The 24,921-nt window shown below is 39.1% G+C and overlaps 1 protein-coding gene and 2 long non-coding RNA genes across 7 annotated transcripts in view; 1 reads left to right on the forward strand and 2 right to left on the reverse strand.

Moving 5' to 3' along the window:
• The window catches only part of LOC108581104, a 47,071-nt gene that overhangs the window by 19,344 nt on the left and 2,806 nt on the right, over positions 1 to 24,921 (forward strand). The window contains exons 2-3 of the long non-coding RNA XR_004176183.1: positions 7,806 to 7,973; positions 22,955 to 23,195. This is a non-coding gene — a long non-coding RNA (uncharacterized LOC108581104). The remainder of the gene's footprint in view (positions 1 to 7,805; positions 7,974 to 22,954; positions 23,196 to 24,921) is intronic.
• Positions 9,585 to 16,631, reverse strand: LOC116268923. Its single transcript, XR_004176184.1, has 2 exons — positions 12,773 to 16,631; positions 9,585 to 10,155 (listed from the first exon to the last, which is right to left on the reverse strand). It is a non-coding gene; the product is annotated as an uncharacterized LOC116268923 (long non-coding RNA).
• SLC41A2 (solute carrier family 41 member 2) overlaps positions 20,218 to 24,921 on the reverse strand; it is a 139,347-nt gene continuing 134,643 nt past the window's right edge. For all 5 annotated transcript variants that reach the window (XM_021922840.2, XM_021922838.2, XM_031650711.1 and 2 more), the window contains one exon: positions 20,218 to 22,998. In XM_021922840.2, the coding sequence (XP_021778532.1) occupies positions 22,813 to 22,998 (186 nt within the window). In that variant the 3' untranslated portion in view covers positions 20,218 to 22,812. The remainder of the gene's footprint in view (positions 22,999 to 24,921) is intronic.

Here is a 24,921-nt window from a genome sequence, read left to right on the forward strand (position 1 = left end):
ATCTCAGGCTGAGTCTCCAGGAACATCTCCCTGAACCATACTCCAGAACTGGTCTGAGAAGAGATCTGCTGTGGCCCCTGCTGCTATAGACTCCAAAAATGTTGCACCTCTGCCTTCCCCCAGTGCCAGCAAAATAGGCGCCAGGTGTCCTAGCAGGTTCTTCTTGCAACTAACTTTAGAATCAAAGCTCTCAAAAGAGCATATGCTGGTTGGCTGAACCAAAGTCTATGTTCTAGTTACAAGGAGATAGAAAATGTAATATTTGTCATGTCTATGATGAGAAGATGAAATTAATATTATGAAAAGGTATCAAAATATGGAGAGAGTGCTCAAAGATTTCAGGCATCTATAAGTGACTTTTCTTCATCACATTCTTGGAGGAACTGAGATAATTTAGGAGAAAATGAAGGCCATAAAACAAATCTAATTAAGAGCCACAAAGATATGGATAGATATCATATCCATCCATTCAAAGTACTAACAAAAAGAAGCAAAAAACAAGAAGTAGGTTGTGAAAATTAAAGATATAAATGCATAAATGAAGAATGTAATACATTGGGTGAAATAAATAGATGAAAAAATCTCCCAGAATACAGAACAACAACAACAAACACCCCAAAGAAATGGAAAATCTGAGGGGAAAAAATAAGAAATATGTAAGATCAGTCCAAGATGGTCCAAATTTAAGACATCCTAGAAAGAGAAAAGAGAGAAAAAAAGCATGAAATGGTTTTTTTTAAATCCCAGAACTAAAGGAAGATATTCAAAAAAGTTTCCTAAGTTCCAAGTTCAATGAGTGAAAAATGACCCACATAGCTATAGTACCATGATATTTTGGAACATGGAAGACAAATATAAAGATGCTGGTTAAACCAATAAAAATAAGCTAACATTTTAATAGGCTTACTATGTGTGATCAGCTGTTTTCAGCACTTGACCTATATTGGTTAATGTCAACCTCACTATAGTCCTACAAGTTAGCTACTCTTATTATTATTATTATCATTTTTCAGATGAAAGTATCAAGGAACTTACCCATGGATACATACCTTGTGAGTGGCAGAACTGAGAATCAAACCAGCAGTCTGGCTTAGTACTCTTAACCACTATTTTCTTTCATTAGTGACAGTGAATTCTAGAAAGCAGTAAAGAAATGCCTTCAAAGTTCTGAAGAAACATAATTTTAAATGGAAAATTACCTAAAATATCAATCAAGTATTAGAGGAATATAATACATTTTCACACATGCAAAAACTCAAATATACAAAAACCCATTTTCAAACATGCATGTGTGAGCGTGCATGTTTGTTATATAGGTTATATATGCATGTTTATAGGTTATATATAACATGCGTATGTTATATAAATGTTATATATAACATGCATATGTAGGTTATATGTGCATGTTTGCATATAGGTTATATATACATACATACATATATATAGGTAAGTATATATACTTTCCGAAAAAGTAACTTAAGGATTTAGTGCAACAAAAGGAAAAATAGCTTGAAGACAAACAATGGCATGACCTCCAAGATCAGTGAACCAATTAAAGAGTGCAACAAAAAGTAATCCCAGATAACTTCTATGCAAATGGGCATAAGCACTGGCCATCTTGCCCCTATTTTTACACTTCTTTGGTAAGAAACTCAATTCCAGGAGACAGATTTTTCAGTTTGGAGTCTATCTGTATGCTTCCTTTTGTACTGAGACAGATATGATACTATAGGTATGGCCTGGAGATGGGCTGCAGGTAGAATCTGATGTCGTTTCCCAGGGAACTCAGGCAGACACAGCAGGGAGCAAGTGGGGCTGCTTCAGCATAAAAAGCTGCTGAAAAGCTATTGCCCACTGCTATGTGCAACATTCCATGGCTTCAGTTCAAGGATAAAGCCCTGTTCTGACCTCTCAAGTTTCTGCAGCTTTGGGATCCTGGGAGACAGTGCCTTAGGAGTAGACACCAGGGCTCTCAGGGCAGGAATGGCACCAACAGGAGTAACACCCCTACCCAAACAGTGTCTTGAGCTTTGAGCATGAACAAAGGGAATCCTGAGCTGAAGACCCTGAGAGGATGACTCTTGCCAAAGTGAAGTGAGAGACCCCAGGGACTCCTAGAAATAATTGGGTGAGGCTTAAAGAGAGGGAGCTAGTGTTTCGGTGATATGCAAATAGACTAATGAGCAGGAGAAATTTGAGTACTTACTGTAAACATATTGTAAACATAAGACCTTATTTGTACTCAGAGGTTGTTGAGGTCTGGGGACACCTGAATTATATTTATCCAGCTTAGCATTGTCATTATCATCATCATTAACATCCTATTCTGCACACACTCAGTATAATAGCAATTGTGCTTTATCTCAACTTCTTTTTGGATGCAAAATGATTTCAGTCTATGTGTCCTTTTTTACCTTTCCCATTCCAGCCTTGCTATTCATTCTGTGGTCCACAGACCAGCAACATCAGCATCACCTGAGAACTTTTTCGAAATGAAAAAGTTTGAGAACATCAAGCCTCACCCTAGGCCCACTGAACCAGAATCTGTAACAAAATCCCCCAGTGACTTATATACACATCAAAGTTTGAGAAGTTAATAACCACTCTTAAGGAGTGGTTATTGACCTGGCCTGGAACTGCTAAATTCCTGGAACTACTAAACTCCAGTGATAAATGTCTGGCTCCTGGAACTCTCAGAATCACCTGGAGACCTGGGTTTACAGTGCTGGAGTCTGGGAGCATGGCACTGGCATCTGGCAAGGGCCTTCATGCTGTGTCATCCCATGGTGGAAGGTGGAGGGGCAAAAGAGGAAAGAGATGAGAACGAGTGGGAGCCAAACTCGCTTTTTGTGACAACCCACTCAAGAACTAGGCCATTCCCAATGACAGTATTAATCTATTTATGAGAACAGAGCCCTCATGACCTCATTACCTCTCATTAGGTCCCACCTCCCAACATGGTTGCATTGGGGATTAAGTTTCCAGCACATGGACTTTGGGGGACACATTCATGCCATGGCAGCCTCATTACAGATTCAAATATGCATCCTTTCTTCTTTCTACTATAGGCTTGCTCACTTCTGACTCCCTTTTTCTCAACAAATGATTCTTTGGCCATGATTGACAGGACTCAGCCATTGAGGAGTTGGGAGATAAGGAGGAATTGAGCTTACTGGATACAATGGATAATGAGGAGGCCAGCCCTAACACTGGCAAAAACACACGTCAAAGAGAAATGAGAGTAGTAGGGAGATTATGAAGGACCTTGTTGGCTGGGTAGAAGAGTTCATTTGATGTGGTGGGAGAAATGAATGCCAGTGAAGATTGGAGAGAAGGGAGAAAGGATATGCTGAAAGTTAGGTTGAATTTAGTAAACAATTTGTATTTGAAGATAACGTATTTACCCACTTAAAACCACGCATTGAAATGATGGTCATTTAGGCATTCTTCTCAGAAAACGACCTACCTAGGTGTTTCTCATACAAATCTGCTCTGAAGCCAGTAATGACATTTAATAAAGTCTTGTTCATTTCGTTCTCTAACCAATTGTGAGACTGCTTAATCCACAGTGCAGAGATTTGTATAGTCAATAACTGCGTTAAAGAGCCTCAGTTACTTACATACGGTGTCTAATTTTGGTGTTAATTATATCCATTAACCCAGACAGAATTGTTTTAAATTTCTGCAAGATGGTTAATGTGCTGATTCCTCTGAGGCCACTAACCACATTTTTCCTTTGGCCACATTCATAATTGGGGCTTAATAAAGCTTCTTAATCTGAATTTAGCCTCAGGATAAACGACCAAGAAGTCTAAAATTCTTCCTCATGTGGAATACTTCACAATATGCTTGAATTCAAACTCAAAATTAACCCTATTGGCGTTTTCCCATTTCTTTAATTTAGAATCTTTAAGATGGAGAGCACCCCTCAATGATTAGGAGAAATACAAGATGGAAATAAAGACTGTATTACTTACAGGTCCTTGGGCGGGACATGGCATGCCTAGAGGCCACACACACGGAGGTCAGAGAGCACAGGCAGGGAGAAAAAAAAGGGACCCATGGGCCAATGCCTTTATTGGGTACTGGGCATTATCCAAACAGGTTTCCTGTGTGGAGTTTTAATTGGTGGGTTTAAACCAAGCAGGCACAAGTTCAGAAGGTCATGCAGTAACTGAGAGGTGATCACTATGGCAGATCTGCACAGTCCCTGTGGGGTGTAAGAGTGAGTGGGGCCAGTCAAGCAGGCTGCATCTAGGTGTCCCATGGGGAAGTGGTCACTAGGGAGCAGTTGTATAAGGCAGATATCTGGATGGGTCACATTGAGGAACTTGGTAGGGAGTTGGACTGGAAATAGTGTCAAGAATGACTGAGCCCTGCTTTTGGTATGAGAAAGTCTAATGTATTTAAAATGGATGCCAAGGCAACACAAAATACGTAAACTGTATAAACATGAACATAAATTTTGTTGGGTGTAGTGAATTAAGCATTCAGTTTACCCAACAAAAAGTTGACTGAAAGAGGGGGCCAGACACAGTGGCTCAGACCTGTAAACCCAGGGCTTTGGGAGGCTGAGGCAGGAGGCTCACATGAGGCCAGGAGTTGGAGACCAGCCTTGGCAACATAGTGAGCCCCCATCTTTTGGCTGGGTGTGATGGCAGGAGGATCACCTGAACCTAGGAGTTCAAGGTTCCAGTGAGCTATGATCATGCCACTGCACTCTAGCCTGGGCAACAGAGATCCTGCCTCTAAAATAATACTTTTTAAAAAAAAGTTGGCGGAAAGATATACTAAATAAAAGTACAGAGGTTTGTATCCTTCAGATCCTCTTAAAGAAAGATATTTATTATTGGAAGTTAGTAGTTCCAGGAGCCGAGGTCTTCCTCGGCTGAACAAGTCACCCCATCTACCTGGTTAACTGGGCTTGAAACGTCCCTGTATTTCACCCTTTACTTTTAGGGGCACCTACTGTTAATATTCTCAAGGGCACTATCTTACCTCTTATGGTGCATTTCAAAGGATGTGGTTGATTTGTTTGGGTCCAAAAATAGTACAGTCCGATAATCTGATCAGTAGCAAGACATAACACCACAATTGAAGTTGTATTTACTATATTTTGTTGCACACTAGGTCTTAGGGAGATACCAAGCTGGATAACAGTTGATAGAACAAGTTAGAATATAATTTGCCCAATATATGTCTGCAGACGTTTTGGAAGCCTGGGAAATGCAATGAAGAACTCTCGTTCTGTGTGTTCCTGGCCGTGTCATATAGAGGATTACTTGCTCACCAAAATCACCTTAAAAAGATGCAAGAAATCCTTAAATCACTATCCTGTGATGATATCAATCAACATGGTTTTATCACTAATGAGAGTGACAGACAGCCTGGGCAATGAGTATGCCACAAGTAAACCTAATATCCCCTATCATAAACACTACAGCCAACTTCATTTGAAAATCTCATTTAGAACACACACTCTTGGCAGGTTTCTTTCTCTTCTAGGACACATAGCTTTTTAAAAAATACAAAAATAGGCCGAGCACAGTGGCTCACGCCTGTAATCCCAACACTTTGGGAGACCAAGGCAGGCGGATCACCTGAGGTCAGGAATTTAAGACCAGCCTGGCCAACAAGGCAAAACCAGGTCGCCACTAAAAAAAATACAAAAATTACCTGGGTGTAGTGGTGCACTCCTGTAATTCCAGCTATTCAGGAGGCTGAGGCTGGAGAATCACTTGAACCCAGGAGACAGAGGTTACAGCGAGCCGAGATAGCGCCACTGCACTCCAGCCTGGGGGACAGAGCAAGAATCCGTCTCAATAATAATACAAAAATAATACATGTTCATTGCAGACAATTTAAGAAAGAGAAGCATAAAGAGAAAATAAAATAATCTAAAATCTCACTGCAAGATAATGAACATTTCCTTCCAATCTCTTAAAAATGCCTGGTTACATATTACATGTATATTTTGTTCTGTGTTCTTTTATGTGATGGTCAGTTAGATGTGGCTACAAGAGGACACAGGAGAGGCTCAGGAAAACAACAGTTTATTGTATTCACAGATTCTAGAAAGAGGAAGCATGGCACTCCTGCAGGGTCACATGGGGAAGCCACATGGGATGATTAAGGGGCAGAAAGCGGGGGCAAGGGGAAAGTCTCGGCCAGGGCCTTTACAGGGGCTTCCTGGGAAAGGCAGGGCAGGGCAGGGCAGGCTAAACTGTTTAGAATTGGCTAATTTGAATAATTTTGGTGGACTCTAAACTATAGGAGTGGTCCCTGGTTGCCCAGTACCTGGCCCTGGGGTGACTAAAGCCAAGGAATACTGTCTCCTGGGATGTATGGGCCAGATGAAGCAGATGTGGCTCTGGAGTGGCTAGTTTGCATATCAAAGGCATGCTCCCAGCTGAGTCCTTTGCTTTCCGGAATAATGGGCTAGCCATAGAGAGTAGTCTGTCTCCAGCTCAGAAGGATTTTTTTTGTTTGAATCCCGTGTTGTTGTTGTTTTTTTAATAGGACAAAAACTTTTTAATCTTTTTTTTTTTTTCCAAGTAAAGCAATTGGACAGCGTTCCTTCTTTTCTTTTTAAAAAAAAATCCATAGGTTTTTGGGGAACAGGAGGTATTTGGTTACTTTTTTTTTTTGAGACAAGAGTCTGGCTCTGTCGCCCTGGCAGGAGTGCAGTGGTGAGATCTCGGCTCACTGCAACCTCCGCCTCCTGGGTTTGAGCGATTCTCCTACCTCAGCCTCCCAAGCAGCTGGCATTACAGGCACCTGTCACTACGCCCGGTTTATTTTTGTATTTTTAGTAGAGAGGGGGTTTCCCCATGTTGGCCAGGCGGGTCTCAAACTCCTGATCTCAGGTGATCCAGCCTCCTCAGCCCCCCAAAGTGCTGGGATTACAGGCGTGAGCCACGGCGCCCAGCTGAGTAAATTCTTAAGTGATGATTTGTGAGATTTTGGTGCACTCATTACTTGACCAGTATACATTATACCCAATTTGTAGCCTTGTATCCCTCACCCCCTTCCTACCCTTTCCCCGCCGGAGTCCCCACAGTCCATTGTATCATTCTTATGGGTTTTTAAGAAGTCAAAACATCATGATATACAGACAATAAAATGTATATATTTTATTGTATCTGTTACAATATATTAAAAACAACAACAACAATGCGTATTTCTTTCTTCTGAGCCCCATCCCGAGTCTTCCACTTCAAAGTCAGTGTGGGCCCTGTGGGAGTCCCTTCTTATTTCTGTCCCCAGAGCATGTCTCAAGCCACCTTAGGGGAAGAGGAAAGCTGGGACTTCCACTGGTCCTCGATGTCCCTCTGTGTTCAGTGGCCTACAGTGAGGGGCTGCCGTCGTTCACTGAATGCAGGACGGGAGGCCAGCCTCCCCACCGGCCCCTTTGCTGAAGCAGACATACACGGCGCCCCGAAAGAGGATGGAAAGTCCTTGAATCAATCCCCCACGGCTGTCAGGAAGCTGAACCGGGGAGGCGGCAGGAGCGGATCAGCGGTGTCCCTGACTCACTGAACTTGTACCGCACTGCTCTCTCCTGTACTAGGGCTCTGAGGTGCGCAGGCCCCACAGCTGACTCAATTAATCTGAAGTGGGGTGGAGCCATCTGTGTTTCTTTTAGGGATTCAGGTGACTCTAATGTGCGAGTGTGAAACACTGGCTAAGCCCTCAGTGCTGTGCTAGGCGGCCCTCGCTTATACCCTACTTATCCCCACTTCTGCCTTCTCCCCGTGGTGTCCCCAACCTCTTCCTTTCCCTTGGGCACACCACCACTCCTGCAGAAATAGCTCACGACGACGTGCTCAATTCCACGACCTGTGGATTCTCCGTGGCCACTGGCCTCCTTGCAGTTTCTGTTGACGCTATCAGGGGCAGCAGCGAGCGCGGACTCAGTGAAGAAGGCCTCTAGCTTGCGGCTGGGAGTTGAGCTGGAAAAGGTCTGGATAAGGGTGAGTTCTGATGCTGTTTTCTTCACAATAAGGTCTGAAAGTATATACCTGAGCTTTGTGAGGATTCATTTACTTCTCCTTGAGTTGTATTACAGTTTCTTTGCTTTGACTTAGGAAAACTGATAAACCTATGTGACTTTTTTGCTTCTCTCTAATCCCTGGGTGGGAGATGGTGGAGGAGTCCACAGCAAACTCGAGTGAATCCGTTACTTCTCTTTCCCACCAAAGGTCTGGAGCTGAATCTAGTCTCTGGTTTTGGCTTATAGACACTGCCCTTTTGATCTGAGGGTGAAAAGGGGATTCAATCTAAGAGTATTTAATTTCCTAAACAATCTGGAAGAGATGTATTCGTTTAAAAATCATTCACTGTTTGAGGAAACACTTTCCACATATATTCTATGCATTCTCTCTCTATATATGCCATGCCTTTTTTCACTTCCATTATATTGGGAGATTTTCCCCCATGTCATTAAATGTTTTTGGAAAAGATGATTGTCCATGAGGATACATATTTTGCAAATTTTACGTACCATAGTTTTTAAACTATTTCTCTATTACTGGACACTTAGTTTGTTCACGATTTTTACTCTTACCAATAACTGCTTTAAATTTTCTCACATATAAATCTTTTGTCCTCTCACATCATTTACCATGAATATTGAGAATGCCATATTTTATCCTTTTGGAGTCCTCTCGGTGTTAAGAACAGAAGTAGTTTCACATGTGATGCTTAATTAAAGCTTGTTAACTTCACTCATGGCCTAGATCAGCTTGCATTGGGGCCCTGTAAAACCTGTCTCTTTAATAATTAAGCCATATGAAATCACAAGAGTATGCCAAATCCAGTCAGCATCTATCACGACTATCCACCGTATAAACAGGCATTTCATGTTTCTGTTACATTCAACTTCTGAAATGCCATTAGCAGAAACCATTAAAGCAAACAATGAAAACACAAGTAATAATTTCTTTAAAAAACACTTTGCAATGCCTGCATCATACATATTAATTTATAGCTGCAGCAACAGAATCTCATATTCAGATGGTGTCCTTTCAAAAGGAACTGTGTAACAAATTCCTAGCAGTACTTAGCTTAACGTACCTTCCTGGTGATTTATATGATGCACATCATTGTGTGCATAAAGTCCAAATTTCATGACACAGACACAATTATATGGATGACAGTAATATTCCAATGAATGATATAAACATCAACTGTTAATTTACTAAGAGAGAAAGTCAAGGCAAAAGAGACTATGTCCCAAAACTACCTGACTACTGCCTTTAGGCAAAAGATCTTTTGGAAATCAGCTTTTAAAGACTTTAGTTTCATTGCCCTGAAGCAAGCTGAACCTAAAATGTCACTTTACTATCTGCCCAACCCTGGGCCCAGAGTTGCCCATGGAATACAGGTTGACTTCACCAAGATTCAGGTGAATCCATTACTTCTCATTCTCACAAAACGTCTGGAGCTGAGTTTAGTCTCTGGTTTTGGCCTATTGACATTGTCATTTTGATCTGAGGGTGAAAAGGGATTCAACCTAAGAGTATCTCATTTCTTAAACAATCTAGAAGAGAGGTATTAGTTTAAAAGTCATTCATTGTTTGAGGAAACACTTTCCACATATTTTCCATGCATTCTCTCTCTCTCTCTCTCTCTCTCTCTCTCTCTCTGTGTGTGTGTGTGTGTGTGTGTGTGTAGACACTACCTTTTAGGATTTTACTCTGTTATATAACTTTACTTTGCAACTTTTACTTTCCTGCAAGTGCCTGGATAAGTAATGTGTAAAGTGTAAGGCAAAGTTGTTTCTGTTCTATCTTGAGCAGTTCATAAAATAACCTTCAGGGCACCTTCCCTATGATCTGCAGATTGGCTTGGCGTGCACTGCAGAGGTGCCAATCATTCTTTTTCCTCTTACTCCTCTCTGTGAGAGGACTCACAGCACTGAAGAGGTGGTCCAATCACCATGTGATCTCTGCTCCTTAACCTGGCCACAGCAGATCGAAGCCAGAGCCCAGATGAGTCATTAGATTTTCTGCCCTGAGGAGTTGGAATTGTGACTTAGTGACTGGGTCTGTTAGCTGCACGGGTTTCTCTTTCTTCTGTTTCTCAAATAGCCTCAAGCCCTTCAGCCTCCTGGGCGATGTCTTCCTTGAATATCCAAATAAAATGTCTTAAGTCCTGCGGTGGAGACAAATGCTATGTGTTAAACTCAATTTCATTTCTTCTTCCTCTTCCTGGGCACACAGGAAGACCACATTCCCGAGCTTCCCTTGCAGTTAAGTTGTGCCATGGCTGTCAGGTGCTAAGCAGAGAGGCAATGGCCAGGAAGAGGAGGCAGGAGTCTCTTCTTGTACAAGAGTTGACAATTAAAGAGGAGAAGAGTAGAGTGGTGTTGGTAAGCTCAGATGGAGGCTTTTCTTTCCAAGGAAGATTTGTGCGTATGATAGAGCAGAGAAGTGGGCCACTGGTGCTAAAGAGAGGAAATGTGGTAGAAATGAATGGGTTGAAGGGTGAGCTTGAAACAATATGGGCATGTCAAGGCAGGGACAAGGAGTAACTGAGGAAGCTTATCCAGAGGCCTCAGCCTTCTCCCTGGAGTCAGAACCACCTGCTAAGGGCAGTGGAGGAGAAAGGGTGGGAAAAGAGAAAGTCTGAAACTGCCCTCTGGCCAAGTTCGTGGAGCTGGACAGCATGGATTTGTAGTAAGCCAGACATGATTGGTTTTGTGCCAAATCCATGGAGTTTGGTGTGATCCGGGAGAAGGACCAGAGAAGGCTGACTGTGGTAATTATCAGAAGTCAGAAGCCTATGTTAGTATAACATTATCACTTGCCTAAAGAACAGATGATAGGGAGAAAAATGTTATTCTTCTAGGCCCATATTTATTCACTATTTCTTCTTACTAATAATACCCCAGTGTCTTTAAGTACTAAAATGTTCCATTTCTATGGAATATTTTCTCTCATCTGTACGAATAAAAAGGATGTTCATTTTTTTAAACATCAGGTACTCATTACTAAACAGGACAAAATCAATCTTTTTTTATTTTTTAAGACCCAAAACAATAGTTAACTACTATTTGAGCTGGGGATCTATTGTCTAGAAAAGTAATAATTATTAAGTAATTAAAAAAATAAATATAAAAGTAACAGGTTCATTTTTGAAAATTTGTTCAGCACAGAAGAGTTTTAAAAAGAAAAAAAATCCATAATCACATCATCCAGAGCAAAACATTTAAAATATTTTGGTGTCTTAAAAAATTAGTGTCATTCCAGATAAAGTTTTGTACTCAGTGTTTTTTTACACATTATTTAATATTTTCTAAACTCATCAAATGAACTTTAAAATATAAATTTACTGACTATAATATATAGTACCCATTTTTTTTGAACTTTAAGTCTGTTTTGTTTGTTTGTTTTTTGAGACAGGATCTTGCTCTGTCACCCAGGCTGGATGGAGTGCAGTGGTGCAATCATAGCTCATTATAACATCAAATTCCTAGGCTCAAGTGATCTTCCTGTCTCAGCCTCCCAAGTAGCTGGAACTACAGGTGCATGCCACCATGCCTGGCTAAATTTCTTTTTTTAGAGATGGGGTCTGTGTTGCCCAGGCTGGTCTTGAATGCCTGGCCTCAAGAGATCCTCTCACTTCTTTGGGAGGCTGAGATGGGCGGATCACGAGGTCAGGAGATCGAGACCATCCTGGCTAACACGGTGAAACCCGGTCTCTAAAAAATACAAAAAACTAGCCAGGCGAGGTGGCGGGCACCTGTAGTCCCAGCTACTCGGGAGGCTGAGGCAGGAGAATGGCGTAAACCCGGAAGGCGGAGCTTGCAGTGAGCTGAGATCCGGCCACTGCACTCCAGCCTGGGCGATAGAGCAAGACTCTGTCTCAAAAAAAAAAAAAGAAAGAAAAAAAAAAGAGATCCTCTCACTTGGCCTCCCAAAGTGTTGGGATTACAGGTATGAGCCACCAGTCCCAGCTTGTCTGTTTTCAAATGAAAAATTTAAAGCTGAAAATTGCTGCAATGTATATTCTGATTATTACCTTAGGACCGATTTCTACAATGGTATATCAATAGAGCAAAGAATATATTTTTCTTTAAAAATAAATTTTCTTTAAAAATAAAAGTTCTAAATGATTTTTTGAGATACATCATTCAAAAATGAAAGTGATCTATAAAATATACACTGACTAGTCTTGTCCTCATCCCTGTTCCCATTCAGTTTATTATGCCTTGTCCCCTATAGGTAATCATTTTTCTCAGTTTCCTGATTTTTCTTCCATTGTTTCTTGCTCAAATGTTTATTTCCCAATGAGAGAAATACCCTGTTTCTCACAACCTTACAAAAAGGGAAGATATTTTATACACCGTTCCATGCCTTGCTTTTTTCACCTTACTATGTATCCTGGAGATCTTACCATATACATTTGTAAAGATATTTCCTGTTCCTTTTGTCTCTCAGTTGCATAATGTTCCACTGTATGGATGTACCATAATTTATTCCACTAGGAGCCCTGAGTTGTTGTCTTATCTTTTGTTATTACAAACAAAGCTATAATAAATAATCTTGAAGTATGTCATTACATATATGTCTGGAAATATCTGTAGAATAGATTTCAAAAAGTTGGATGCAGGGCAGCCCCTAGGATGTGTGGAGCTCCAGACAAATATTCTTTGCAGGGCCACTGCCCTCATAGACCATTTGGCTTTAAACTGTTTTGCAAAATTCTTGAACCCATTTGAAGCTTATCGATGAAGATTTAGTGTAATGGATAGAAAAGAGGTACTTACACATTTGGCTATTGTCCAGTAAGTGCAAATGAAGATTCTTCATAGTGTCCAGATACTATCTTTTTGTGTTTTTTCTTTATTGTCAAATGTTATTCCTGGCTAATTTCCTGTCTCCCACTGCAAGGAAAAGTTACCAATATTGTTACTAGTTTCTATGCCAGGGCTCTTCAGAACCTATTTGTATTGAAATGGTACCACATTGACATCACCACATCGACAGCAGGCAAGAAGGACACCAATTGAAAGGGCCAGCTGTGGAGCAGTGGTCTTGAATACCTTTGGAAGAGAAAGGGACAGCCATCCCTAGAGACCTGCCTGACATGTGCTCTAGAGCCAGCAGAGGGGGTGGGGAAACCTCCCTGAGTGCAAGTGATGAAGTGTGCACAGGGTAAAGGGTGACTGCTACCATCGTGTCAGACCTGAATGCTCTAGATGGGAGGCAACGCGGCAGCCAGAATGCTGACATGAGACAGCTATGGCTTGAGTCCAAGGGTTAACTATGGACAGTCAGTGGCCCAGAGCTCTCAACTTGCCTTGTGTCTGACATGAGAGTCACACAAAATCAACATGTCATTTTGGTCAGTAAGAGTAATCAACTCATCAAATTGCCTTCCTGGAACAAGGGCTGGCCATAGAATCCTGGAACTACCCCGTAGGCATGAGTCTCTGGTCTCTGGTGGACCTCAGGCAAGGGGAAAAACAGAAACTAGGCCCACTGCCAGCCCACTGGCCAGTCTCAGGCTTTGGATGGCAAATTACAAAACTGTAAGGTAGGAGCTTCTGCCAACTGGATACCATACAGGATCAGTTCCAAGTTGGGGCACCCTGCCCAGATGGCGCTGCTGACCCCAGCTGGTCTTAGTATCGGGGGGAGACTTAGAAACTAGATTTAGAAATTAGGAATTCACTCTAAAGAAGGGGTAGGGGTGTGTGTGTGTGTGTGTGTGTGTATAGGGACAGATAGTAAAGATTTTAGGCTTTCAGGCTCTATGGTCTTTTTTTTGAAGCTACTCAATTCTACTGTGTACAGAGAGAGCAGCCACAGACCTTATGGAAATGAATGGACATGGCTGAATTCTAATAAGCTTTATTTATCCAGGCAGCAAACTGGATTTGGCCCACTGGCTGAAATTTGCCAAACTTTGCTATAAATCATGCAGCAAAGGGTCCAGCCTTTCCTTGCCTAGTAATGGTGGAATTACAGAATAGGATGACAAGTGCATTTGTAATTTTGTTATATATGGCCAGATTCCCCACTACAGAGCTTTTATTCTGTTCTACCACCAGCAATTTTGTCTCCCTACAGCCTTGCCAAGGGAATGTTTTATCCAGTTTTGAATTTTGCCAATCTGATAGGTAAGTAGTATCTCAGTGTGATTTTAATTAGCATTTTTTTGAGTGGTATTAAAGATTTTTTTCTGTGAACCATCTCTCCTCTGGTTATTTTACTATTGGGTTGTTGGTATTTTTTCCCTTGATTTATAAAAGTTCTTTGTTTGCTAAGGAGATTAACCTTCAACCTGTATTCTGCATTTGTTGGATAAAGTGTTCTATAGATGTCAATTAGATCAAGGTGGATGACAGTGTTCAAATGCTTTAGATACCTAGTAGTAGTTCAAGTAGAGTTGTCTGGCAGGTATTTGGAAATACAGATTTAAAACTCAATTGAGAGGCTGGGACTAGATAATTTTGGAATAATCAGTACAGATGATATTTATAACAATAAGATGGGTAAGATCACATAGGAAAAGAAAGCAGATAGAGAAGAGATGATAAAACTGAGTCCTAGAGCATTCCAACATTTAGAGACTGAGAACAAGAGAAGCAACCAGCAAAACAAACTGAGACGGGGCTTTTAGTAAGGTAAGGAAAGAAAGCGAAGGGCAGACTTTTGGAAGCAAAGTAAAGAAAATATTTCAAGAAGGAAGGAGATTCTGTTAAATGACTTTACAGATTAAATAAGTTAAGAATTCTTATTAGAAATTGATCATTGGATTTGGCAATGTGGAGGCTATTGGTGACTTTGACAGTGAAGACATGTTTTTGGTAAGGAATTTTAAGAGGAAAAGAGTAATTTTGTATGAGAAAGAATCTTGAGTGGCATATTTTTGTCCTAACATCAAATGACTGGTTATTTAAGAAACAGGAAGTAGAGGACAAAGCAAAAAAGCTAAGCGTATCGAGTGTCTGAGTAAATCATGATAAGGTTTGTGAAGAATGAATTTATAAAAGGAATTTTTGTGTAATCATGTTGGTTACAATTAGAAGGGAATTATTTGTAAGTTTTTCTAAGGATTGAGCTTTGATATTAAAAATACACTAACACAAAATTAAATTTTTGGTCTATGCTAGAATAACAAGGTTTTCTCGAATTATTGATCTGCTCTTAGCAAAAATTACAAGAGATTTTTATTTTTAATTCTAAAATCTGTTTCTTTAGCAGCCATTTCTAAACCGTAGACAATTTCTATTTCTGCCACTTTTCTTCCTGACATTCATTTAATGTCCCTAGTTTCAGGCTGAAAATGCTATCTTTATTCAGATTGGTAATTTCACTTATCAAGGTAGAGTTTTCCTATTGAAGCTTCTCAGATCTATTTCTCAGAAGTTCGACTTTGGCTGTATCTGGGGACATGTGATTTGCAGGTCATACCATCATTGCCTCCTGTTCTTTCTCTGCTTGAGAAGGACTGAGATGATCTCTCTCTCCTTCAACTTTTTTGTCATTCCTTAACTTTTTTCTCCAGCTCTAACTCTGTCGTTATAACCTGACAGTAAAATGCTTATCTTGAAGGCCTGGAAAATTAGTGTTTTCTTCTAGTATAACTTAATTCTGTTGACTTTTCTTAATGTGTCTGAATTGTTCCATGTAACCAGGAAACTTCTGATGATGTTACTAAGACACATATATTCCCCTGCTCAAGGTACTGGTTTTCTTGTTTACATTTCTCTATAATATCGTATACATTCATAACCTTGGGTACACTCTTCCTGTGTCTGATTAAGTTCAAGTACCCTTTCATGAGGTTTGACTTCCAGATTATCTAAATAGGCTTCCCATAAGGAGAAGCAGTTACACTGGAGGAGGTTTTTCTTTATCTTTTTGGTAACTGGCCTAAAAAGCAAATATTTTATATTTTATCAAGATAATTTCCTCTTGTCTTCATTTTTATTATTATGTAGAAAAACTGAGCTTTGAAAAAGTTGCCTTTTTTAATTTTATTTTTTACATTTATGAAACTTCCTGTGTTGCATTTGAAGTCTTTGGATTATCAGTCTGGTTAAATGACTGGCTATTATTTCCCAGTGACCTGTTTTGATCAAGTATTTTGAACTTTTTGACATCTTTGGCAGGCTTCTCCAGGATCAACATTCTAAATTAAATCTTTTTGACCTAGAATTAACTTCAGGATTTTCCATGTGGGCCACTGGAGAGCCTCAAAGGATGTATCTTTCATCTTGTAGAGACATTAAGTGACTAGGCTTGCTTAGTAAATTGTATGGGAAATATTGTCAAATGATAAGTGATGCTAGGTTTTCTTTCAGTTACATTAATGGGCATGTTATTGATATGAATGGCCCCAAAATGTATAAAACTCTTAGAAATCTAGTATCTTCTTGGCCATAATTCTGGTTATTATATTATATGCCACAAAATAACCAAATTTTCTTGTCAATTGCTGATTATAATGAACCAAAGTCAGATTTATAATCATGGCTATTGTAAGTCTCTGTCATTCACAATTATTGTTTTGATTTTTCTCCAAAAGCATTTGCAATTAGTTTCATGAAAAATACTCTAACAAGTACTCTTAAATACAGATTTCTTTTTTTTTTTTTTTTTCCGAGACGGAGTCTCGCTCTGTCGCCCAGGCTGGAGTGCAGTGGCGGAATCTCGGCTCACTGCAAGCTCCGCCTCCCGGGTTCCCGCCATTCTCCTGCCTCAGGCTCCCGAGTAGCTGGGACTACAGGCGCCCGCCACCTCGCCCGGCTGGTTTTTTTGTATTTTTTTTAGTAGAGACGGGGTTTCACTGCTTTAGCCAGGATGGTCTCGATCTCCTGACCTCGTGATCCGCCCGTCTCGGCCTCCCAAAGTGCTGGGATTACAGGCTTGAGCCACCGCGCCCGGCCTTAAATACAGATTTCTAGTAACTGTTAAGATCAATGGACTACATAAAAAATTTTCAAAACGCGAATGAAGAAACTGATGGGTTCATAAAACCGATAATCAAGCAAGACAAAAATTAATTACATAAGATTAAGTAACTGATGAAGATGTTTTTATGTTTATTTGAAACATTATTGGTTCTTCAATGTTTTATTTTCCGGATTTGAGGAACTTTTTTTTTCTTAAGTTATCCATAGTTTACAGAAATTTGGTAAAGTATACTTGTGTGAACAAAGATGGAAGCATTTGCTTTTCTACCTACTTGATGCCTCCAAAATGTGGGAACAATTCATGGTTATTTGCATAAATTCAGTAAAAATCTGCTTTCTATAACTGTATACAATGAAAACACTGGTTATATTACCCAGGCTTTGACTTATATAGATTGGAGAATGTGCACAGAATGCCTGACTTCAAGGGTTCTCAGCCTTACAGTGAATAAAAACTCACTTCCTGGCAGGCTCAGGAGCCTTAGGACTGTAGGTAACATCTAAAGTCTTCCTTAGTTTGGCTTCCTCAAGAGGTTTTTAAATTTGAGGTTCCTGTGTGATCAACATAGGCAGAAAAAGTTATGTTTATAAAGAAAAAGCTATAATACATCTGCTATTAGATTGTAGCTCTGTGCACTGTTTTCAGGTTCTTATTTACCTATAGAGTAGACTAGATCCTGAATTCTTTTATATTCCTCTAATCCAACTTTCTTCCACGGAATTACTAAGAACAGGAACTGCTCTGTTCCTAAATCTCTATAAGCTGAAATGATACATTTTAAGGAACAAGTCTTGTGCCTGATGTATGGGCCACACAAAAAGTTCACCAAACTGCCTAATGCCATAACCAGAGACGTTCAGACTGCAAACAGGATAAGAAATTGACATTTTCATGCTGTAGACAGCTTTTCCCAAGATATTGGCACAAGACTCTATATCATAACAAGACCCTGACCTCCCTTACTGCTACCTTTTTCACTTGGCAGGATAATGGTGTAATTTAAATTTCTTAATCAGTAGCTTCTGCCAGTAACTAGACAGAAACTAATCTAAAAGATTCCTTAGCCCACTTATTGGGTGACTTTGGCAACATCCTTAATACAATTAGTGCTCACCTTTTGCTTTAATTCAACCCAGTCATGGGATACTAGGTGATGAATAGCTCTATATTATGTATTGGCTAAATAAGAAAATGTCTGTGCTATTGCAAATATTACATGCTGTACCCGGATAAATCCCTCTGGGAAAGTTGAAACCCATATAAGCAAAATAAAAACATAGCCACATGGTTACAACAGGTCTTACCTAATTCCCTATGGTCATTTCCTTCATTCAATTGGTTGCCTTTAAGCCTAGATTCACAGCTCAAAACCATTATATGCAAACTGGGATTTTCGTATTACTATTATTTCCTTTTTAAAGTTTGCACTATTACTTGTTAAATTTTTGCAGAAGTAGAACTCCTAACAGAACAATGCTGGCCCAGCACTTTGAGACAACAGCAAACGACTATGGAACAGAAAAAACTGAACTTAATAATGGACTCCAGATAGACTTAGCCTGAGATCCACTCCCTGCAAACCTCCCTTGTTGCTCAAATGTGGATAATAGGGTTTTGACACTGACTCCTAGCCACCATTCACTTCCTCTAACATAGGACCAGATCAGCAACCCAGGACAGGCCCATCCTGGAACCAGGGGATATCAACACCTAAATACAGGATGGTTGGTCAGTGATGCTTTTGGAGAAATATCTTGATCAAAAGGGGGAAATGTGAAACTTGTCAGAAACATAATGGAGTCACTTGTGTTAATAAAACTCTGACAAATAGAGCCAGAGAAGGCTGTGAAGAAAGGTTTCTCATGCATAAATGCCCAATAACAAAAACTATCACAAAAGACTGCAAAAACCACAACGTTGTACAAAGGCCATTGCAACCTTACACACAAAAAATACTTCTGTGAGAGTATCTGCCCAGCAAATGCCTGTTCAACCTCAGACTGGCATCATGCTTGCTATCGATCCTTGTAGCCAAGGATAATTATCTCAAAATAATTCATAATCCTTCTTTAAAAAATCCTCCTTCCTTTACCTCCCTGAATATGCAGGTAGTTCATATGCAATGAGAACACTGTGGCACATGTATTCACATTGCAATGCCTATTCCTGAATATCATTTCCTTTTAGAAATCTTACCTCTGTTTACTATCTAGGTTGACAACAAGTTTGGTTTCAGTAAAGTGCTGGGGACAAAGACCTATCTCAGAAAGTAAAGTCATTAGAGAAATAGAGTAGGTTGCTGGGTAGTTGAGGGTTAACTTGATATCTGAGGTTATAAATTTAAACATCTGTCAGAGGAGTTGTGTGTTTTTCATGAGCCATATTGAGCACTCAGGTACAGGCAAAACAGAGAGCTGTCTTTATCCAGAGTTTGTGTTCTGTCCTGCCAGGATGAGAGAGGCAGTTGCAGATGTATGGAGTGATGAACCAAGCAATGTAAGTTGGATAATGAGAGGAGTGAGGAAATGAGGAGAGTATTTGACTGTCAAAAAGTAGTAAAGCAATGCATTGGGGGTATCATATGTATACATAAATTACCCCAGTCTCCTCTGGGAGATTTCCACACTGGCTTGATGTTCTCTAGTTCATCAAGAAGTAAGCATAACAAGACTGGGTAATTATTTCTTAAATTTTATTCTTATTTGAGTTTAAAACAATTCGAAGATGGCAGAACCCCATTATAAATGGGTACACTATACCATAGATATAAGGCAAGGAAGCCCAATTACTGAAAGATTTTTTTGAATGGCCTTTATTTGGCTACATCATTGATAGTTTATGGTGTGGAATTTTTGGACATCTCCCAGAAGATATATTACCATAAGTTTCCATTTTATCAGGTTCTAAGAAACTTTATTTTTGAAAGAAAAAAATGGGCAAGAAAGAAAAATGTTTTTAAAAGTGTTATCTGTGTATAAATAAAGTGGCTGATAAATTAGTGAAAAGGAAGAAGTCTGGAAAGCAGAAGTTTTTATGTTGTATAAAAAGACAGTGAATTAACACTACTTAAGACTAATACTAGATGACTGTTGTGGGTAAATGAGTCATTTTATCTGTTGCTTACTTATGTGAAGGCTTTCAAAAGGTCAGTCATAATTTAAAGGAATCTACATCCCTTTTATAATCAGTGAATTGGTAACTAATTTTTTTTTCTTCTATTACATGCCTTTTAGGCATTTGGTTGCTCTAACCAAGGTTGGGTAGCAAAAGAGAAAGGAGACGGAACTCTATCAGTCATTATATTTATTTAACAGCATTTATGGCAAATGGCCAGACCTGGGCAGGGTGGTAGCAATGATAGATTTTACAAATTAAGGCATTGTTCTTTATTTCAATATTTTCATTTACCTATATTTTCCTTGTCTTAGGAATGTGAATAATTTCGAGCTGGCAATACTCACCATCAGGATATAATAAATGGAGATTTCTTTGTCTGAAATTGAAAAGATGTAGTAATACTCTATTGTACTTGTAAAAATTCTGGTTTTCCAGTTGGCTTCCTCTCGGTGAAGTAGTTAGGTAGTCCTGGTATATTTGGAGGGCCATAAACGTGTCATAGAAAGAGTACTGGCATTATGAAAACCTGGATGTTAGGGACTTCACAATTTGGTCATTTTGCAGTGGTACAATCTTAGAAATGCAAGTTCTCTGAATGTCGGTTTCCTCTGCTGTAAAATAGACATAGGAACATCCATCTGACATATTTCACAGGTACTACTGTGAGTATTAAATAATATTGTGTGCTGGAATGTATAGTGGAATGTGTAATACAATACAGTTGTTGACTAATGCTTTTCAAATGTAGCTTGCCCTGTATATTTTTAAAAAATCAAAATAGAAATCATTGGGAAACATAAACGTTTATGAATCATACAGCCAAAGTGTAAATAATTTACAAATGCTTTACAATAAAATCAAAGATATTATTCATGGATTTTTTTAAGTAAAAAATCTTTGCAGCTAAATATTCAACTTAAACTTATTCTTTCTTGTATAAGAATGTTCACTATGTGACATTATAACTCTCCAAAGGAGAAATTCTATAATTAGTTCAGTTTTCTGCCTTAAAAGTTTCATTATAAGGCAGAATGGAATAAAGTTTAAAAATAAGCAAAAATATATAACTCTAAACCACAGTACCCTCATTTAAAAGAGCTTAACAAGAATACTTTTCCCAATATATTTATAAACAACCTAATGTTTGTATAACACAAAGTTACAACTTAAATCATGATGATCAAAGTTAATGTGCATTTTGATACCCTTATCAGCTTAAATTATTAAATATCTAACGGTCTTGAGATTGAATTTTAAAAAATGAACTATATGTGCTTTAAAAATGGTTACCTATTCAATAACTAAGGTGTTGGTCAAGTGTTTAGAATATAGGCCAGAGTTTTAGAAAAAATATTTGAGAAATATATATGATAGGGTCCCATGTAGAAATAAGCCTGTACAAATGGATATGTTTAAGCATGAACAATAATTGAGGTAACCCACCAACTTCTTTTTTAAAAGGGTAAGTCACAGGCTTCTTTAAAAGAGCAAATGAATCACTTGCTCATTTTAAATCTCCTATCTTGATTATATTAAATAGTACCACTTTTTAAAATAAGAAATTATTAATTACAGTGTAGGTAACAAATTAGCTGGGCGTGGTGGCACATTCCTGTAATCCCAGCTACTCAGGAGGCTGAGGCTGAGGCAGGAGAATTACTTGAACCCAGGAGGCGGAGGTTGCAGTGAGCCAAAATCACACCACTGCATTCCAGCCTGGGTGACGGAGCAAGACTCTGTCTCAAAAAAAAAAAGAAAAGAAAAGAATATAGGTAACAAATAGTAAATTCTGGTCAGTAGCAAAATTTTTGGACCAAATGACAAAAACATAAATGTGTTTAAGAATAACTATATTGCTGATATTCCAACAGCACTATGCCCTTTGCTATCAGCAATCCAAGATTTAGTTCTTCATCAGAAGTCTCTCTCTCTCTCTCTCTCTCACACTCTCACACACACACACACACACACACACACAAAATTTCTCATACCGTCTTGTCTCTACAAATGCATCTCAGGTTATCTTCTGTTTTTGAAGATTACATTTTTTAAAACACCTCAACATTTTCCCAACAAATCAACGATCAAAAAATAACCCACTGCTCTCATTAACAATCTCTCAAGATCACTCGATGTTTAAAGGTTAGCCTGACAAGAACTTGCAGAAATGAAATTGAATTGGCATCAGCACAGGGTAATTTTAGATGGAGGTAAAAGTGAGTTTATCTTATGCTCAGCAAAACATATTTAGGTCAGTTTAAATATGAGCAATTGGTAAATTTATCCTCAGTTAGCATAGAGGTGGGCATTGTTAATACGATTCAAAGCTTGGTTGGGCACCCTTCGCTTTATAGTATGCCTGGGATACAGCACATCTGTGAGACAAGAAAGGCTAAACTAGAGCTCTGCTTCTTCTAATCCTGCATTACAAATTAAATAATACAGTACATTTCTGCTATGTTTGTGGTTTTAAAATTATTCACTATAAACATCCTATATTCTTTCCTAATGAATTTCAGAGCTGGAGCTTATATCTATGTCTATGTCAAATTATTTATTCTATGAAAAGCAGCACAAATACTCTTCATTCTGGTTTTGACACAAATTCCTTAAAAAAAAATTAAGGCCATTTAATTGAATCAGGGCCAACTGAAGATTACCCTGGCAAAAGTCAAACCACTGATTTAAGAGTTTTGAAAAAGAGCCATAAGTGGTTGTCATGTATTTTCTTCATTGGTAACTTGAGAGCAGTTTGTAGAATTTATTAGTCTCCAACATCTCCATCTCGATCTCCAATAAGCCAAAGAAAATGAAAACTTAAGGCTAACAGAGCTGTCCCGAGCAGATCACCCAATGCTGTTAGGTAGGGGATAGAGAAACTATCCGGGTCCTTTCCTTTCCTCCAGAAGTGATGGACCATCCAGTCAGCAATCCACAGCAAGGTAAATACCTAGAAAAGAACACCAGAGATTACTCCTGCTGCCTGGACATTCCTAGCCCATGAAACATGGCCACAAGCCTAAACCACTGGCTTCTGGAAGGAACCGCATATGTCTAAGTCAAGAACCATGCTTGAAAAGAAGAAATACTTAGTTGACAAGAATATCTCCATTTCACAAGAAAAAAAAACAGCATGTATGTTTACAGGTACTAAAATTTTTCTTCAACTTTTCATATAGATCTCATTCTAGCCTAATAGCCATAATAATTTTGATATTTTAATAGCATTGTACTGTTTCCAAAAGACTTTTTCTATGTGATAAACCTGTGAAAAAGGACGACATTATGAAGAAGGAAATAAAAATTAAAATAAGGAATTATTTAACAGTCTCCTGCTGCAGGTATATCAAATAAAATAAAGATGGAAAACTGACCATTCATTTACTAACTATAAGGCCATTTGTGACTTGTCAAGGAAAATTTCAGTTCAGTAGTAAGACCAATAACTAGAAGGTAAATGCATTTAGAAATGGCTCATCTATGTAGTTATAGATACAGACATAGATACATCCATAAAATGGAAATAGTTTAAAAGACTATTCAAACATGAAGGTGTTATATATAAATATTTTCTAGAATATCAGGAATATAAAGACTTTTGTGATGCTTTGAATTTTGGGACCAGATAAATGATTTTTTTCTTTGATCCACCTAGAGTAGGGAGACTTTCTAATTTTCAAATCCCTGAAGTAGTGAAAGAAATCTGGGACTAGAAAGGATAATGTTCACTGGTTTTGGACAAGTTGGCAAGTATAGCACGGTGGTTAAAAGCGCTTCTTTACAGCCCTTCTCTATTGTCTACTAGCTGACTTTAGGCAAGTTACTCAACCTTTCTGACTCTGTTTATCCAAATGAACATTAAAATGGTACCTACCTTGTAAGAATGTTGTGAGGATTAAATAATATACTAAATAATTCAGTGCCTGGCACACAATAAACTTTCAATAAATGTCTGTTATTAGTCTATTTTAACAGTTTTATTCTTATTACTATTTGTGGCCCCTCAAGTATTGGGAACACCTGGTATGTGCAGGAGGAAGCCAACCCCAGGTCTAGGGTCTAGGCCAACAGACCTTTCACTAACCTGGCAAGTAGGCCGTGGGGGTGAGGCATTTGCCTGGGGACCTAAACTGCTGCGTGCTATCATTTTAGCTCTAACACCTTTACCAGGAAGGAGAGTGGCTTGTCCAAACGTAGGAAGACATGTACCTATTCCAAATGCATGAACTTTACATGCCTTTGGACATCTGTCAGAGAGAGGTTGTACTTTAAGCCCTATTGTCTTTTGCATGTGGTCAGTTCTTCATTAGTGTTTCACCGGTAGAGACTGTTTTGGAATCATATAAAGTTTTACCAGGACAATCTGTTTTGGGTATGGAGGAAGCATGAAATATTAGAAAGAATCCTGGACTTGGAAGTTATAAAATCTGGATTTGATCCTCAGTTCTGCCTTTGGGTAGGGTTCTTACCACTCTGAGCCTAGCTATTCTCATTTGAGGAAAATATGGGGCCTAATATTTGCCAAACTTACTTTGAAATAATAAAAACTTTGGTTTAGGGGGATGAAAGGAAAGGCAAAAAGGCAGCATGATGTCAAGTTCCATCACTGAAAGCAAAATGCACAGACTGAGAGACAGAGAGTCATCCCATAGGACCCCCAGTGAGCCAGGCCACATCTAGACTCTGTTTTGGATGCCCTATTTTCAGAGAAACTGGTTCACATCTGCGTCTTCAGTACCTAGCAAAGTGACTAACCTAAAAAGTAGACAACATCTGATTGATGGAATGCAAATCAGCTGGAGACAGTGTCATATAGGAGATTCCTATGAGAATAAGAATTGTTTGTCCCGGGCAAGGTGGGTGGGAGAAGTGA

The sequence above is a fragment of the Papio anubis genome, chromosome 9 (genome assembly GCF_008728515.1).
Source record: "Papio anubis isolate 15944 chromosome 9, Panubis1.0, whole genome shotgun sequence".
NCBI classification, from domain to species: Eukaryota; Metazoa; Chordata; class Mammalia; order Primates; family Cercopithecidae; genus Papio; species Papio anubis.